The sequence below is a fragment of the Plodia interpunctella genome, chromosome 15, assembly GCF_027563975.2.
Source record: "Plodia interpunctella isolate USDA-ARS_2022_Savannah chromosome 15, ilPloInte3.2, whole genome shotgun sequence".
Lineage (NCBI taxonomy): Eukaryota > Metazoa > Arthropoda > Insecta > Lepidoptera > Pyralidae > Plodia > Plodia interpunctella.
The window spans coordinates 5398666-5418544 of NC_071308.1; the positions used below are offsets into that span (position 1 = coordinate 5398666).

Genomic DNA, 19879 nt, shown 5'->3' on the forward strand with positions numbered 1-19879 from the left:
GATTTCAGAACAAATAGGGCCATAATAATGTGGACAGACGGCAAATTTTCAAAATTTGATGGCTCCAAATCTTCACGACTAAGCAGCCATTTTCCTGTGTGCATCGACCCCATACAAAACGAGACTTGGTAAGGAGCAAGAAAAAGTCTCCGAGCAAGAAGAAGTGTTAGGTACACAAAGATGTTTTTATATGAATAAGGTGACTGAATAAAAGTCAAAAAATTTAGAAGAAAAATATATCATATCGTCATCTATCTATTCTGACAAAAAAAACAACAAGGTGACGATAATTTATCTATGGCAATTGCTATAGTGACAGGTCCTTCGTCCTTCCTTATAGTCCTTCTAAATCTATGGTTCTATTAATTATCCCGCCATATAGCTAAAATGCGGGCTTTGAATTTCACAACTCTTGTGGGGTCTGCTTTGCTAATTTTACTCCTCCAATTCGCAGGGTCTTCCGCAACCTTAGTGTCGGCAAGCATATTCTTGTTGATATCAGCACTTCTAGTATTTGCCCCTTTTCGGCTCAATCTTTCAGTTTAAGAATGAGTTTTTTTATGCTAGGTAGTATAAAAAATTAGAATATGTTATATACATTTCGACAAAATTTAATTCAGTGTAGCATGCAGGTTTTACGTCTAAATTAATCGTGTCTGCATTCATGTGGCTAACCGGCAATTTATAAAGTTTAATCCGCTTAGTTTACAACATGTTACGAATCTAACGTTGCAATATACATTATTACTTTAATTATTGTTCGTTTTTCAGATTATATTATACAGGAAGGGATAATGTTGGAAACAATTATCTACAGAGATTTCTTTTCGAGTTACTTAAGGCAAGTAAACCCCTTAATTTTTATTGAAGGCCTATTTGTATATATTATGCTTTAGAAACACGTATAAAGTGAAATATTTTTAAAACTTCATAGACAAATAAGTTTTGAATGCCTCAATGTGAAATATATCCAAGAACACCGATATCAGCTCAGCAACTATTGGTATAGAAACGATAATTTATCCATCTACACTTCAAACTATCGCATTTTATTAATAAGAATTATATACCTACGTATTGTTTTTAATCCTATTTTCTTACATCAAAAGCAGTAAGTAGGTATTTCGAAAATCTTATAGCATTTGCAGCAATGAGTGGGACTTATTCATTAGTTTTGTTAGGTCCGCAAGCTAACCACACGATCCCTAAATTTGTTTGTGGTGAGAATAATCTGAGAAATCTACTAGTTTATGGATTTAATCCATTTAGCCTAAAATAACTGAGTTTGCGTATGTATTTTTCCATATTCCGATATATACAGTATATAAAATTTACCAAGATTACGCATATAGTCACCCATAATCCAATTGCGGATCTCCTTTGCAAAAGGCATGCATTAAGAGAGCGATGAGTCTAGAGGAAGCGAGTGAGATTTGTCAGGATGTGGCAAATTCTCAGCAAAGAAATTTTTTTACTCCGACGAGATCCCCAGTCATCCAAGCCTCCCATAGACAGACGTGATAATATGTATGTATTTATAGTTTGTTCATAAAGGTTAGAAACCATATTTTTTGTCATTGTAATACCAAATCTATATGTTTATCAATATTTATCACACATCAATGCATCTGAGTGGAACGAAAAGTGGAAACTAATCCAACAATGGATTTTTTCAGTGGAATGTAGCAATATTTTTTATCAAATTAATATTAACACTTTTTGAAATGATTGAGTAATATTTTTCACATTATACGATTAGAAGCACTAAAATCTGCTTATACTGCATTTAGCAGAAATCCAGTATTTTCCGGTTTGAACTAGTACTATCCGCAGCGAAACCGGAACATAGGGGATTAGATAAGAGACATCGTTACGTGTGGAAAATAGAAATACCATAACTTGAGGAGTAACTTGGACTCAGTGAATTATATTTTCTGTTATATTTATATTCAACTGATATAGTTGTATAGGTCAACTGCATAATGACCTATTTGAAATTATTGGAAATTCGCCTTTATTACTTATGCACAGAATTCCATGAAGGGTAAACTAAGGCTAGGTAAACAGAATTACGTTTCGTGTCATTGTGTATTTAAAAATCAATGAAACTGACAAGAAAATGAATCCTTAATCGATAAAACTGGATACGATACTCGTAAACGTATCGAACATAGGCAGGGTTATTATTTTAACAAATGATGTCAAGGTCGTCACGCGATCCATATACGATACAAAAGATTTAGGGCCATTTTCACCGCTTGCTAATAAAGTATCGATAGTCTACATGTAATATATCAAACAGATAGCGCTAAAAAATGTGTTTCACAAGGATTGCATAAGGATAAAAATTGCCCTGTGTTATTCCAGGTTATATTCTACCCGTGTACCACATGGCAATCCATCCAGTAGATTTTGCGTGAAAGACTAACAAACATATACACGTACGTACATCCACACAAACTTTCGCATTTATAATATTAATTACGATTAGCATAGTTAGTATTTCCTTCGACCCCAGATTTAAATGTCACACATGCATTATTCAAATTAAATTATGAGGTGTAAACATTCTTGGCTCAAGCGGCAATCAAACATATTTTGTGAGTGTGTCGTGTCAAATTTAGTCAAATTTATTTGGTCTATATTTAATTTGGTACATCACATGATCTGACTTAGTATAAGGGTGATTTGCACCGTCCAATTTGACGTGGATTTTAACCGGCTCGCTGCTGACGTTTAGACAAAATGACGTACCTACTTTGGTCAAAACTAACGTCAACTTTCGACGGTGCAACCCACCCTAATAAACTAAAATAAATAACTACTAATAATATACACAAAACTTCAGGTTACAATTTTCCTTAAAGTTATTGATAACATGTACTTAGTTTAATGTGAAAAATTTAACAGTATATAAAAAAATACCACGTTTAAAATAATTGCTTATATCGAGGTTCATGTGGTCTGAGAGCCCACTTCTTGAAATTGAGTAAGTTTGAATTAGATTACGTGAAAGCCAAATGAGCGAGTTATAATGTTAAAAGTGATACAGGCAGGCCCTCAGTCCACACTGTGCGGACTCACCTGAGGCCTCATCTAAAACGATACATACTACAGATAAAGTCTTTACGCCAAAATCTAAGATCTCGCATAACATACTCGTAATTTGTGGAAACATTTTATTGTAAAACGCTGTTCTATGTTATACTCGTTCGTTGTATATTGTATGTACGTTTGAAATAAATATTGAAATGTAATTATCGTAAATGTATAAAATATTTAAAGACTGTAATTCAATCATATAATATACTTACTACAATAAAGTAGTAAGTATGTAGGTACTAAACAAATAAGCTAATAAAGAACATTTTTCTGACATTATGTAGTTTACGACATATAAACTACTCTGGTTGGACAGCTCTAAAACAAATGTAGTTTACGAGATACTTACTTTTACGAGCGATGTAATGGATAATATGACGTGAATACACACCTACTTTCGAAGAAAATTTGTATCATGTCTAATCTTCTTGGGAAATGTTCAGGTGAAATGAATGAAATTAAAATAAAATATTTGAACTTACTATCAGGTTACGATACATCGATATTACTTTAATCAAACATAAAATCATTGCATATGTAGGTTTTAGTTCTGAAATTTTCTTTATAATTAATGAGCTGAAAATTATGCCATGGATCATCCATGACCTCTACCGTGCGAAGTGGAAAAGAAAAAATGGGTAAACGGATTTTGGGCTCCAACGATCAAAAGCTTATTTTAGAGAGATATTTTTCTCTAATACTCCGTCATCATCTTACCTACAGAGTTGAGTTGCCGGAAAAAAGCTTTTTCTTTTATTACACTCATTCACTTACACTATTTGAACATTAAGAAATTTTACTTTAAAATTATTTATAAGACAGTAAAATATTAAATGCAAGTTGGTTATATAAAACCATCATGTGATTTTAGAAACGAAGATTCGGGAATTCGAAGCAGTATTCCACGGGGCGTCTTTCGAAAGGGTCGCCCGATTCGGACTCAGCTGTTTGGAATATATTTACAAGAATCTGTCTTAATTGTGATGGGCTGTAACGATCAATCCAAATAGGCAACCATCTGGGGTCTCTCTCTGCCATGAATACTTTGATTGTAGATAGATTGGTTAGATACTGTTCCAAAATGAAGAAAATAATCATGCGGAAATATGCTTTTATATAAGTGTAAATTCCGGGAACAATGCTTTTTGTAACACTGATTTTTATAAAGATTGATTGACAGAAGATCATAACACGTAAACAACGAGTTATAATTTGTAATTTAACATTTGCGAATTATCTTAATATACGCAAAAAAGAAGGGAAATTGTAGACAATATAATTTACGAATTGCATGGCGAATCTCTAACCGTCGCGTCTGCTCTAGACATTTACGACATATTTGCATCTCAAACGATCAATTGCAAATTGCAAGTAATACTAGAGTGACCACACAGCCACGACGCTTAGAACGTTGCACTTTCAGGTTCATTATGCTGATTGCATGAATTGATAATGCTTGAAAGTCTAGACATTTTATTGCTAGTAAAATAATAGTTTTATTACAACTTGATGGTTAGCGTGATCGGGGTTGAGATTGTGGTTAAAGTCACTTTCGCAATGGCCGGTCAGTAGATGGGTGGCTAAAAACGTATTATCTCGTCCTCCGTGCTATGAAAGGCATGATAGGTAATGACATACTACTCGTACTTACAGCAATAGGAACGTTGAAATGGTTAATCTCTCTCTCACCTCCACGGTTTCGTTCAGGGCTTTGACGCTACGGAGACTTAAAGTTTTGAAGATTAGGCCTGTGATTTTACAACCTGCCGCTACCATAAACCTTCCTTGGTAATATTATTGCCTGTCAGCTGCATAGGCTGTACATACCTTTGTCACCTTCATATGACATCCACGTGATGATGTGATATGTAGTGGTCGTATTTTAAGTCGGAACCACTATCCTTGAAATGGTTAATAACATAAGTCAAGAAAAAGAAAAAAAATGTGATGATTAATGGAAATAGTAGCGAATTTACAATTATTTGGACAGGATAATGAGATGCAGTCCATACATTCATTCTTTTTTTTTCTATTTTTCTATCATGGGTCTACTGGAAGAAATTTCTATGGAAATAAGTAGTAAATTTATACTTAGTTTCCTATTTGAAAGTTTAATATATGATATATAAGAAACTAAAAAGTAGATTAAGTTACAAACAATATTACGAGTGTAAAGTTGAAATAAAAATTATTATTATATATATTATTGAATTATTATTTAAACTGTTATGTTGTATACATAAATAAATAAAGTTAATTAACAACCGTGTCGGTCACATTTTGTTAGTTTAGTGGTAAAGCAATTTCCGTTTATAGTATACCGTGGTTTAATCAACAAAATTATGAACTCGATTACAATAACAGGAGATCAATATTGTCATCATTATAAATTCATTACGCCACAATGTAGCTATTGTTCTACAAAATCCATCAATACGAGTCAGCTGAACTTTATTAATTCCATCTTTCTTAATGTTGGTATATGAAAGATCCATTCTATTCTTGATTGTTTTTCAGTCCGATGAATTGGATAATGGAACTTTCAGAGTAGTTTTTGAATGAAAAAGTTTCAGGAAATTCGATCATAGTTTGCTAAATAATTGATTGACTAATAATGCTTTCATAAATATTTTCGCGTTTCCATTTATTTTGTTTTAAAATTTCTGTTTTAAAAATTACTTCTGAAAATTCCTTTTTTCTTCAATTTATCTTAAAATAACTTTTTCCGCGGCTTCGCCCGCGTCAATTTTCAACCCCTATTATAGCCACTTGGGTCTAGCGGTTAAGTTGTGAAAGTGGAACAGACAGACACAAGAAGAGAAGTAATTTACAAATGTATCAAATTATATAACCCTGTTCTGGAATAAAATAAAAATACGAACATTGGTTAACTTTTGCCAAATTTAATAAATAGTCATGACATGACCCATATTTGTTCATAGTCGTATTTCCTCATGGCTGAGGGTCGTGGTCATTACCGCTTCGATAGCATAGCAGATGTAGATTGGGGTCATTTTGCAATGTGTTTTAACAAAGTCGTATAACATCAATTTTCGTATACTGTGATTACACGATTTAATGGGTATTCAATCGTGCAATCACAGTGTACAAACGACATCTCACAATCAAAATGCACACACATTTGTCACCACATAGATCGATGCCAATAAATGTGTACACTGCACTTTATTTAAAGTGTCTGTCTATTTTAAGAGGAGCATTGCACTTTGCAAAAACGAATCGTTGAGTCATAATGCTCGGAATAGCGGTAACGAGGAGAAAGGGAATTCATTTTATACTAGTTGCGCCCTGGGGCGCAACGCGGGCGCTCCCATTGGAATTACGGGATAAAAGTTATCTATGTAATATTCCAGGTTATATTTTACCAGTGTACCAAATTTCATAACGGTAAGTCCTTTGCCGCGTCCGTCTGTTCGCGACAAACTCAAAAACTATTGCACGGATTTTCAAGCCGTTTTCATCAATATATATTGTGATTAGGCGTATAATTTATTATGTTTCTACGCGATCGAAGCCGGGATGGGCCGCGAGTATAATTTAAATAAGACAGTATCACTACGAACCCAACAAGACTGGCCACTTTTAACTTTTTAAAGTATATATAATAAAATACAATCAACACAACTTAGTCAAAGGTTAGACTTTTATAATTTTGGTCACAAATGTTGATATTAATTGGTCTATTGTTGAAATGTCCTCAAATAATCACATCAGAAATAGTACGATAGCCAATTAAAATTGACGGTTAATAGGTTCAAATAATATGTTAAGCTGTGTAATTTAAAAGGTTTATTTTCCTTTTATAAGGTAAGTGGCTACAGTACGTCCCCTGTTGTCACGAGGTTATGTGGTTTGCATGACACAAAGCTAATTTATGAGGCCTGTTTATTAAAATTTTAGTAACTTAGGTACGTGATTTGATGAAAAATCACAAATTTTATACTGTAAACGTTTTTTAACTTCGACGCAAATAGAGCGATTTTTTTAAATTTATTACTAGTTTGATTTTAATCATATTATCATTTGAAAAAGTGATTAAAATCAAACTGACTTCAGTGATTTTGTGAAAAGTGATCTACCTATGTAGGTAGATAGTGTTTTTGGCAATGGCCAAAGTCAACTACTAGAACGAAATCATAAAATAGGTAAAATGACTTGTTAGACAATTTCCTTGATCGACTTTTACGATAATCTCAGAAGAAACAGTTGACATATTCTATGTTTTTCTTTGCTAACAGATTATAGAAATTAAATATAGAATTAAATCAAACTAGTCTTTGGCGAAAAGATTAATATTGGATTTGTGATTAATTTTCGCAGTAGAGAAATAATTTGTATCAGTAACCAAAACGGCCTTAATTTATTATGTGCCTTAATTTTCTTAATACAGCTTTGTATCCCTTACTTCTAAAATTTATTCAGCAAGTACCTTTGTAAATGGTTTTAATTAAAATGGTGCACCGTCATTAATTTTAAACCTTATCCTCCAATCCTCCCGTCGAAGTCGTACGAGGCGACTAAATGAGACACAGCCTAGGTAGCTGATCGGAATTAATAGCATTCTCAAGGAGCGTTGACGTCAGGCAGGCGGCCGCTTGTAAAATCACAGCCGAAATTTTAAAATTTTAAGACAACCTCGGGGTTCGCGACTTCACAACCCCGAAAGCTACCGGCAACATGCAGATCTGTGAAAGATACGTATAATGGGTATGAATGATGACAAGACTATGTAACATATTACATCGCAAATACAGACCACAAATGTCAAAGTTTAATATTGAATTCCCTACAAACTAACAATCTAAAATTGACTTGTAAGCAAAGTTCCCTGAACATGTAACATAGCCTGTATCGAATTTGAACATAGAATTCTGAATCAGAAGACGATAGAAGTACACGCATTATTTGGTCACTGCTTCGGAACCCTGAAATTTATTTCACCTTTCATTCTTTAGTTTCAGTTTCAGTCTTTAGAAAATCGTTCGCAAACAAATAATAATTCGAAATTTAATTTAAATTTGAGCCCACACCTCGAACGAAATCAAGCGCATTATATGGAACTATCTATAATAATTCTGACATATTGATGTTGTCAGTGACTGTCACGACTGCCCAAATATTTTCATGTAAAATACAGAACATGTCTCGTCTTTTATATTTCCAATTCTGAGAATTTAACCAAAGTTAAAGTTGTAGCGAACACTTCAATGAATATCATTATTGTAAATTTGCAACTGGTTTTGTGAAGCGCACTATTTATAAACAATTATAACATGATTGATAGAAAATAGTAAATAAAATATGCAAATCACGAATCACAGAGGACATTGGCTAAATACGGGCCACGGTGGCAGGTGGACACCTGAGAAGATTTTTGCAAAAGACTTATAAAATCTACATGTGTTAATTAAGTTTTCTATATATGAGGGTTCGATATGAAACATATCAGCCACCAGAGAGCCAAAAATAGCTGCTGAGGAATTGAGTACCTTTCATAATTAAGGTCACACATATTGGCCAACATATAAGGAAAACTTTTTCTATTTTAAATAATAATCACTACTTCCAAAAGGTCAAAAAGGTCCCTCTTTACATAAAACTTTCAGGTTATGTACTGAACCTTAAAAAGGACAGCCATAAGGTTATTGTCAAAGTTAAGTGCCAAGGGTTTTATTTTGGATCAAATAGTTTTATGTCTGTTCGGAAACTCGTAACCGAAGTTCAATTGAGAATGTTGAATACGGGTGTTCCACGGATTTCTATTTGAAGCGGGTATTTACATGAAATTTTATGTACAATTGTACTTACGTTTATGTTTTACACACTGTTTTTTTTTCAAAAATCCAGCGGACTATGTAGATACAGTCTTAAAGTAAATATTGTGAAAAGATATTACAATGCAGTCTTATAATTTTAGATGTTTCCAAATAACTTATTTTTTCCGCCTGTGAGCTTTGCTTATTCTCATAAAATTAAATAGAAAAATAACATATAGTTGGCAGTTACATCCTTGAAGAAGCTTTGAAAAAGATGGCAGAGATATTATTATTTACCTACTTGAGTTTTAGAAACTGGCAGTATACTTCAAACCTATTAATAAAATAAAATCTAAGTAATGTTATTGTCAGCTTTACGTTATTTTTCAATTTTCTTTAGTGAGATATATTTATTTATTTATTTTATATCTACTTAGTGGACCTGTCGAGCTTTTCTGTTTTTAATTGTTAAAAAGACAAACATCAAACAGTACACTATACCCTATTATATACCTAGGTATATAATGAGGGAAGCAGAGAGCCAAGAACAGCAAAATGAATCAAAATATATAGGTACTCAATGCGGTTTTTTCTCAATTTATTCAATTTACGCACAATCTTAATACATCTCGTAAATTTGAAATATTTCAAGAGTTTAGTTAAGTACACCAGCGTTCTTGGTAACTCGATAACCCTTTTAATTTGCTTAGTGGAACACGTGACAGCTGTAATTTAATTAAAAGTTCTTTACTCCCCACCCCACTCTACTCGCTGGATAAGACCTAGTGGTGTGAAAAAAACTCAAGTTATTCATTAAAAACTCGAGCTTCGTAAAAAAGTCAACTGAATTATCAAAGGTTCTTGGTTGAACCTCTAGGTGTCCCTTCATGCCTTTAAGTTACATTTTAAATTTATCAAAATACAAAACAGTACGTTTTGTATTTTGATATCAGAGTAAAAGAGATAATACCCATGTGATATCAGAGAATAGTTAATTCAAACAAACAAAAAACAATGGTTAGAACAAAATACAAAATAGTACAGACAGACAACAACAGACAGTACAACAGATTTCTTCCAGTTTTCTTTTTTGATAGTGCTTCATTCTCATTCTTTGTGTGATTTACTAAAGTTGCCTGCAGACGTTTACATACATAATTAGCAAAATATACAGACAAAATCTGTATAAAATTATTCTAACTTGTAGCTATTAGGAAAAAGTGAGCATTTAGATTTATTGTCGAATTTGACAGGACTATTTAGAACACGTATTTAAATCGCTTCCTTTCTAGTATTTTGAATGAAGACTTCATGAGAAATTAATTTCTTTTTAATCTAATAAAGGAATTACCAAATTTAAATTATACTCGAATCGTGACGCAAGAGCAAAGCTGAATCGGTAAATGGATTTATAAATTTATTATTTATATTCTTCGTCTTTCAAGTTTAGTTTCGGACCTTTACAATAACGAGTTCCGAGTACTTTTTGTGCTTGATTTTCGAATACTCGAGTTCTAGAATAAAACTCGTTTATCGCAACACTAACCCTGATGCATGCAAAATACGTTGTTTATATATTGCGGATTAGAAATTTAAGTAGACGTGGGAACAATTGTGATGTATTCTGATATGTCTCACGTAGGAATTTCGGGATAAAAAACCCTATGTGTTATTCCAGGCTATATTCTACTCATGTTCCAAATTTCATAATAATCCGTCCAGGAAATTTTGCGTAAAGAGTCACTAATATACACACACATCACAATCTTTCGCATTTATGATAACGATAGTAACCAAAAGTTACCTCTATCCAATACTCTGTTTTAGCGTAAAAGAAAAAAAGCAAAAAAACTTTCACATTTATATTATGATGATTGTAACATAGGATAATAGAATTTTAATAAGAATTTTCCAAATTATTTTTATTACGTCTGCACCATGTGTGTGATTTTCTGAATACCTATTTTCTAAATCATGTTTGTCAAAGACTTTTTTGCAATTGAAATACTTTGAGTATGAAACATTTTTTAAATGGAAATATCGAAAGCATTTGAAAAGCGGATATCTCTTAAAATGATTAACATTCTATCATTCGGAAAACGCACACCTTTAATAACCAAGAAACTGTGAAAATTATCGATATTTTCTGTTTTCATTTCATACCAGACAAAAGGTTTCTTTAGGATCGGAATTTATTAACATTTTCGTAGTCCTTAACCGTTAAAATTTGCTTTTTTTCAGCACATTCCTGCGTTCGGCTGCGTTCGGGTTGTGACGCCTAAGGCCTAATAACTTTAAAATTTTGAAGATTCAGCTGTGATTTCATTACCTACCGTCTGCCTGACGTCAACCTGGAGACAACAAAAGCATTCCTAAGGAGGGAATACGTTTTAAGAACGCCGGATACCTCAGGCAGGCGGCCGACACGGGTTGGTTGAACAATCACGGCTTTATTTTACTTTAGCTGCTAAAGTAAAAGCTATGAGTTCCTTAGGCACCTCTATCTATGAAATGATATAAATGTGTTCATATTCTAAAAGAGCGGAAAAATATTGTACATTCTCGAATCAATAATCCACCATATTCAATAGATATAAAGATAAGGAGGCAATTTTAAACGTTCTGTAAAAATCCGATAATCTACCTGCCGGATATCCACTGAAGCGCAATCTTTCTGATAGCCTATTTCCGAACGAATCCTCTTGATAATCGACTGCTAAGGGGAAAATGGCGGAAATTAAGGTAAATTTAATTCATTTTCCCCAACTTTTAGGCCTATATTAAAAAACGATGGAAAAGTTTTTATTCTGCTTAACCATTTTAATTTTGTCTAAACGTCAGCGGCGCACAGGTTAACGTCGACGTCAAATTTAACTAGTGCAACTCACCCTACTTAAATGTTATTGTGTGTGTGTGTGTGTGCGTGTGTGTAATAGGTATAACAGCCATCTTTCTTTTGTTTTATGTTACAGTTTTAATTAAAATTTCCATTGACACAATCATAAATCTTCCATTCACATCCAGTCAACAGATAAGTAAAATAAAAAAAAGAACACGTAGAAAATTATTTTTATTTTAACACGTAACAGAAAAAAGTCCGAACACGAACTGAATTTTTATTCTCGGTACCAATATTTTTCAATTTTCCATGAAATAAAACCTACACGATTTTTGCAGTAACTAAATGCATAACATAACATTATACTTTATAAACTCCATTTTAAACTGATATTATAACGGCGTCACCTTTCTACCCAAGTTTCTGAGCCCTCACGGCGAGCCAAGAAATGCACAATAATAAACATATAGAAAATGTGCTGGAATTAAAAATAATTTAAAGTTTTAAACGTATGTCATTAAGTTTACCTGTAAAAAATCGTGTTATTTTAGACTCTTTTCTTATCTCAGCACAGCCCCGGATATTGGGGCCTAAAATAATCTATAAAATTAAACTTTCGACTTTAATTTAGCGACTGGACGTATCAATCATTTTTGGATATACTGATGTTGTCAATCAGCCTTTTAGACTTCTTAATCATATTTTAGACTAATATTTAAAAATAATAACTCTGATATAGTATTATATATTATACTGGTTAGTCCTCGTTGTGTAAAAATACTTCTCGACTTTCTATATTTTAGGTATTCTATATAAGAAACATTGCATGTTGAGACGCGATAATGCTTTTTATACCAGCTGCATTGTACAAAACGGATTCGTATAAACTTACGTGACAGCAGGATGACGTCAGCCTATCGCATGTAGCAGCTATTTCATACAAAAATATTTTTCGTTTCACACTGATTCGTTAATCTAGGCCATTCGCATTGATATTTTAATTCAGCAGACTTTTAATCTAAATCTTTTTCACATGAAATATAGTGCAATTATTTTTGCATAAAATGTATCACCATATTTTGTTCGATTTTTGAAAACTACAGATAGGTTTAAAATATATTTTCATAAATTGTCATATTGAGTGTCAAAAATAGTCGAATTTTTATGAACATGATTGGATCAAGATCAACATTTTTTAGACATGCTGAAATGATTCGATTACGTTAAATTTCAGGGCAAATATAAATTAGGCTGATTAACTAACTGAGGCGGAATGTTAGAACAGTGGGAAGAGATATGCATGAATGGACTTTAATATGAAAGCGTAGGCTCTTTAGCACAAATCTTCATTAATTCTATTTGAAGTGAAGATTCATTTTCAAATATTCATTATGAAAGTTCTCGCCCGGTGTTTGTCTGTCTGACAATTGTATTTACGAGTAAATTTAATACTATAGTTATACATATCTTACACTGTAGTTTCTATAGTATCTCTTTTTAGGTTTTCAAATTATTGGTCCCTAGGTCCTAAGTTTTGTAGGGAACCTAGCCTGTGTAGTGGTACCTAGCCTTTATTCGCATAAAGTCTAACCGGAGTTTTAATGGCTGAACCCAATGGCTTCGGCCACGTTGTCCGACTTCCTTTGTCCGACCGATCGGACGACGTGAAAATAATTGCCTAGGCCTAGTCAAGCCTAACTGTAAACTTCTGAGACCGGCTATTACTCCCAGCCACACTTTGGGGCTTAACCTTAACATATAGATATTTACTTACACTTAAATACATAATTATTTCGTAAATAAACTAAGACATGAACACTCTCCACACACTTATGAATAATACAATCGCACTGGACACATGGACGCACTTGTGTACAGGTTTTTATTAATTTAAACGTCAATACTTAGGAGCGGTTAAACCAAAACTGTTTATTTCTATTTTCTCTACACTATTTGATTAAATTAAGTTATACGGCTGTGCCTCTATAGGGTTGTGACTCACACTATAGAGGCACAGCCGTATTGTTACTCAGACACAGATATCACGGCATACAGTACGTTGCGCTGCGGCATGGGCTGCGTTATTTGCTTACCATCAGGCAACCCGTATGCTCGTTTGCCCACTAAACCCGTTTGCTATAAAAAAACAGTTGTGTAAAAAATCAGAAAAGCTCTGATGAGAGAGAGAGTGAGGGATGATAGCTTTTGATTTATGATCGTGGGTTTACGTTATGTGTATGATAGTCGATGTGTATTGTGGCGTGTGGTTCCACCCTAGATTAGGACCACTCCATATCTACCCGTGGATGTCGTACCAGGCGACTAAGGGACATATTGCCTAGGCAGCCGATAGGGAACAATAGCATTCCCAAGGAGGTTAGTCTATAATGTAACACAGCATACTGTATCTTTAAGCTATAATGTAACACAGCATACTGTATCTTTAAGCTATAATGTAACACAGCATACTGTATCTTTAAGCCATAATGTAACACAGCATACTGTATCTTTAAGCCATAATGTAACACAGTATACTGTATCTTTAAGCCATAATGTAACACAGCATACTGTATCTTTAAGCTATAATGTAACACAGCATACTGTATCTTTAAGCCATAATGTAACACAGCATACTGTATCTTTAAGCCATAATGTAACACAGTATACTGTATCTTTAAGCTATAATGTAACACAGCATACTGTATCTTTAAGCCATAATGTAACACAGCATACTGTATCTTTAAGCCATAATGTAACACAGCATACTGTATCTTTAAGCCATAATGTAACACAGCATACTGTATCTTTAAGCTATAATGTAACACAGCATACTGTATCTTTAAGCTATAATGTAACACAGCATACTGTATCTTTAAGCCATAATGTAACACAGCATACTGTATCTTTAAGCTATAATGTAACACAGCATACTGTAATATGGCATAATGATTTTAAGTATAACGTTAATACGCATAATGGTATAAAAATTTGAACCATAACTAATCTAACCCAACCTAAAAGTTAATTATCACATTTACACACAACAATAGGACAAAATAGTTTATGCGATAAAAAGTGGCCCCACTGGGAACATACAGAGATGAGAGAAAGGAGGTGTATAATAGGAGGTAATATGTATGATAGTCGTTCATTGCAAATGCCTTATAAATGTATAATTTAATCATATCATTGATCCCCGCTTTCTCATGAACAGGGTTTAACGAGAATATGGGGGAGGCGTTTAATTAATTTTCTAATCTACTTGGTAACAGTAGATAAGTAGTATTTTTTGCTGGCTAATGCCTTTTATTACAATGAAAGTTCATCATAAATTATAATCAAAGAATAAACAAGCGTACTTTCTCATTGAGCGATTTAAGGCAATTCCTACTAAATATTTTTTGCGGAAAATCTTAACAAATAACTGAACACTTTTTCGATACTGCCCTTTGAATCAATAACAAACAATTTTTGTTATATTCAAACATTCTTCTAACAGGCTATGCAATTTTACTGACTCATATTATAAACATTTCAATTTGGTCTAAAATGTCATCTTAATACGTTAACACACCGTAAACTATAAGCATAAGACAAAGACCAACACCATTAAACCCAACGAGGACAGTATCGTAAATCATAAGGGTTTCCGCGATACATTATTACCTACTACCACAAACTAAGAAATTAACAGAAATATAGTACATCAATTCGTCAAGGACGATATGCGTGCCAAAAAAAAACTAGGAAAGCGAACCCTGGGCTCCGACGATCAAAGACTGAGGAAGGATCTGAGAAAACACTCATATGAGAGAGAGATAACGCTCATATATAAATAATATATCGTTGTGAAAATTAAATTGTTGTTGCAATTATTCTTTGTTTAATTAATATGTCTGTCAGCTATGAAATTAAGTAACATTGCCAACCAAAGATGCTGGCAGTTGACCCTGGGCTTCGACGCTTAACAGCTGGGGAAATAACCAAGAAAACAGAAGTGAGATTAGAGAACTATAAAAAGTATGAACTGCAGGTACGACAGAGGAACAAAAAGCCGCATCTTTTCAGGTACAGTAGCGTATTAGCAATGATTCACACAATTTTCACGCACTTATTCACACAATGATGAAAGCTAACTCGAGCTAAACAGACAATTAATTTTCAAGAGTTTAGGTTAGGCTTATTCTATGTTAAATAACACAGACAGACAAAAACCCTTAACACTTATAATAAAATTGTCTATTAGCTTTCCGCCTGCCATAGGTGTATGAATCAGTGTGTCAATCGTGAAATCATGTGGCTGCTAATACGCTAAGTTTTTCCGTGCCTGCAGAAGAGTGATGGGTTTTTTTTGTTAATATACATTTATAATTATTCCGTGAAAACTGGATCTATTATACCTTTCTGTCTTTTCTATATTTTGATGAGTAAAGGAGGTCGTCGGTAACGACAATGTCGTATCTCTTATGGTAATAGGGTTGCACTCCGCAACATACGGACATTTCACATTGATTTGTCTCTCATGCTACATTTGATTTTTAGGTTTATCTTCTTCTTCTAGACCGATTTTCAACTCTTATGGGGTCGGCACAGAATTTAACTCTGTTACTTGCAATTTCACTTTCTTATTCACAATTATTTTGATGCAATCCATTCACCTTTTCTTGATTTTAAGATTTGCTCCTAATTACTCTTATACTATAGACTGCCTTTAAAATTGTTATCTGTCAATTTCAAGTCTTTAGCATATAGTAATGTAATATTAACTTGAGTAATCTAAAAAATCTTTTAGGAAAACCGCCTAATTATAATCTATTAAAATATACATTTCTGAACAAAGCAGTAGTAATTAGTAGTAGTATAAAATACTCTACTCTTTCATTCTTAATAGTCTCACAGTTATACAATAATATTTTAAAAAATCTATTCTTCCAATTATTATTCCTGCTAAGCTATAAAGCGTACAGTAGTACCGGAAATATAACAACAAGATTTCATCTGACATTTTTACTACTGCACTTTTATATTTATTATAAGCTGTTTCTATCCTATTCCAATTCTGATGTTTTTTACTTTATTTTTATTAGATTTGTATTTATGTTACAATTTGTCTTCCTATAATCATAATGAACTAAACTTATTTAAAGGTGTTTAGTATTACAATATACCTATTTACTTACATAGCTTTAAGTTGCCAAGAAATTCCTTTTTCTGAAACAAAATAAAAACAAATTGCTCGATCAGTCATGCAATGAGGCAATTATCAATTTTATCCAAAATCATTGCTTTCTCTTTCGTTATGTTACGCAGAATGAGATAGCAATGATGCTGAATTTAAAATAAGACACTAATTACTTTTTAATTAGTTCTGATTATTATAATAATTGAAGTGACAAAAATGGTTTCTTCGTAACAAAACTTGGACAACGCATTTCTTAATGATGATCCATTCATTACAAGGCTCAATTTATTTCTTTCTTTAGATCATTTATAATCAAAAAAGAAAATTAATCCAATGACGAAAACAGGACTAAGTACTTTGAATTATTACCTGATTATAGGTTTATAAATTTTTATAAAAAAAGTTGCAGACTAATTCTTGGAGTATAATATTTCTAAATATATTGAACTAAATTGAACTACTATTTACTAATGTACTTAGACAATCTATGTATTCCATATTCGTAATACAATGAAGAACGGTTTAGTGTAATTTATCAATCATTTCGTACCTATTTCTTTTGATCATTTGAAATCGAGAAAAGGAGCGGTAAGTAATTTTAAAGCAAATATTAAATAACTATATTTGATGATAATATGATAATATGTTTCAAAGTAAATTTGACTAAGTTTCGAAAATTTCACTAATAAAATAAATTTCTTTTTATCATTTGAAAATGAACAAAGGAGCCGTATGTATTTTTGAAGCAAATATTAAATAAGTATACGTCTTCATGATAATATGCGAATGCGAAAGAATGTTTCAAAGTCAATTTGACAAAGTTACGAAAATTTCACTAATAAATACCTAAAAACCCAAATTACTGCATTAATTTTGACTTATTTCTACCACATCACTTGTAAATGGTTTTGGTTCAGTGAAGCGTATTAACGATTAACCAGAATACCAGTCCATTCGTTTCAAAGAATTTATTTTAATAAAGGCTTTTTCGAGATATCCAATCATTGGCAAAATGATTGAACCTTGTAAAGCCATTTACGTGTTCCCAATTTTAATAATATTTTACAAATCATAATGTTTTGTTCGGTAAATTGTTAAGATTTTTTTAGGTTCATGGACTAATTGGGTATGTATTAGTCAAATATACCTATTAACCTTAATATTTAAATTGTTAGTTTCTCAACTAACCGCAGGTATTAGATAAAACGCAGCTTCCTTTTTAAACATTTTGTTAGTATTTCTTGTAAATTTTGAAACATCTAAAAATAATATTACGGAATAGTTTCCTTCTAAATTATTATAACTTGTCTTGGACAGTGTTTTATTGATCACAAAAACATAGTCTAAGGATGCGTTGCACCAGTCAACTTTGACATTAACTTTAACCTGCGCAGAAAAACGCATAGTACGACATTTTGTCTAAACGTCAGCGGTGCATAAATAAAAGTTATCGTTAAAGTTGACTGGTGAAATTCACAGTAATTTTCATTACTAGTAACGGAGATAATAAAATAGTTTTATTGGTCGAAAATGTTCCCGCGAACGTCAAGTTTTATACTACTTCACGTCTGAACTTCACAACGGAATATGACGTTCACACGTAAAACTTTTGTCAAAATTATTGTTTTTGGAACCATAACATAAAAAAGAACCAATCAATACTAATATTATGAAAAGGAAAAAAAAAATGTTGTATTTTTTTTATTGGTTACCAATTTGCTCAAAAACTACTGACCTGTTGTAGACATTTATTGGAGTAATATACTCAATTTAATCGCGGACGGAGTAACGGGCAGGGCGCTAGTAATAATAAAACAATAGAAAGAATAAAAAAAACAATAATACACTTTGGTTTTAAAAGCAGCAGTGATATTAAAACACAATAATGATTTATCAAATAAATGCTAAAGAAAATTCCTTTATTTACCAACAAAAGCTTCTAGATCCAAGCTTAGATTTTTCATTGTGTTTTATTGAACGGGCACAATCAAAATGTTGGCTATTTGCATACATCTGCGGCCACAATGGCGGCGCGTCAAAGGAAACAGCTCATTTACATAATATTCAACGGCGAGGCGCGAAATGTGATCGATTCTTGGATAAAACGCGGGAAATAGAATATCAGAATTGCATTGATTTGTCTATTTTTAGAGTTCCTTACCTAAAGGGTAAAACGCTCCTATTACTAAGGCTCCATTGTCCGTCCGTCTGTATATCTATCCGGTGTGTTTTTTCTCAGTAGTTCCATTCACTTAAAGTCAATGGAACTACTGAGAAAAAAAAATCTCACTAGTTCCATGGAACTATTTTCCGATGGAACTAGTGAGAACACACCATCTATCCATCTGTCTACAGGCTGTATATCATGAACATGGTTGTAATATTCACAGATGATGTATTTCTGTTGCCGCTATAATAAGAAACACTCACACACACAAAACTACGTATACGAAACTACGTATAAGAAAGCTAATACTGAACTACAGAATAATTAAAATAAAATTAAGTACCTAGACTAGATATTTGTTATTAAAATATTCACAGGTTAATTTACTGTAATAAATAGTAGGAAAACATAGATCGCTTCGTTTGGCTCTTAACTTTTCTACTAAGACAATTTTATAGCATAGTGGGTACAGCAGATCATCATCTCTTAACGCGATCCACTTTACGATCTAAACAGAACTGCATCGCAAATTCGTACCATCGACTTAATTTTTTGTATGAATGCAATTCATTTTAGGTTCCTAAATTGAACTGAGTTGCTGTAAAAATTGATGGTAGGCCTGCTGATGGCTAATCACATGTCAAAACTATTCAGAAACACATGATGATAGTATGAGATTTAAATTTGCTTTGGGGCAGATCTGTTTTTGACAGAGCTATTCTTGGAGAGGTATTTACGCAAACGATCGTTAAAACGGATTGCCCAGTTTGTGTGCCATTAACCGTTTATTACTAAGGTTCCTGACCTTTGAC

General features: G+C 32.7%; 1 protein-coding gene across 13 annotated transcripts in view; it reads right to left on the minus strand.

Moving 5' to 3' along the window:
* Positions 1-19879, minus strand: part of SK (small conductance calcium-activated potassium channel) — a 167822-nt gene that overhangs the window by 126362 nt on the left and 21581 nt on the right. For 5 of the 13 annotated variants that reach the window (XM_053755604.2, XM_053755602.2, XM_053755595.1 and 2 more), the window contains exon 1: positions 13493-13604. The exons of 1 other annotated variant lie outside the window; for it this stretch is intronic. In XM_053755604.2, coding sequence (XP_053611579.1) covers positions 13493-13504 — 12 coding nt within the window. In that variant the 5' untranslated portion in view covers positions 13505-13604. Of the gene's footprint in view, positions 1-13492; positions 13607-16898; positions 16930-19879 lie in introns of those variants that run through there. 7 more of the 13 variants (XM_053755596.2, XM_053755601.2, XM_053755594.2 and 4 more) reach the window with 5 other exon arrangements.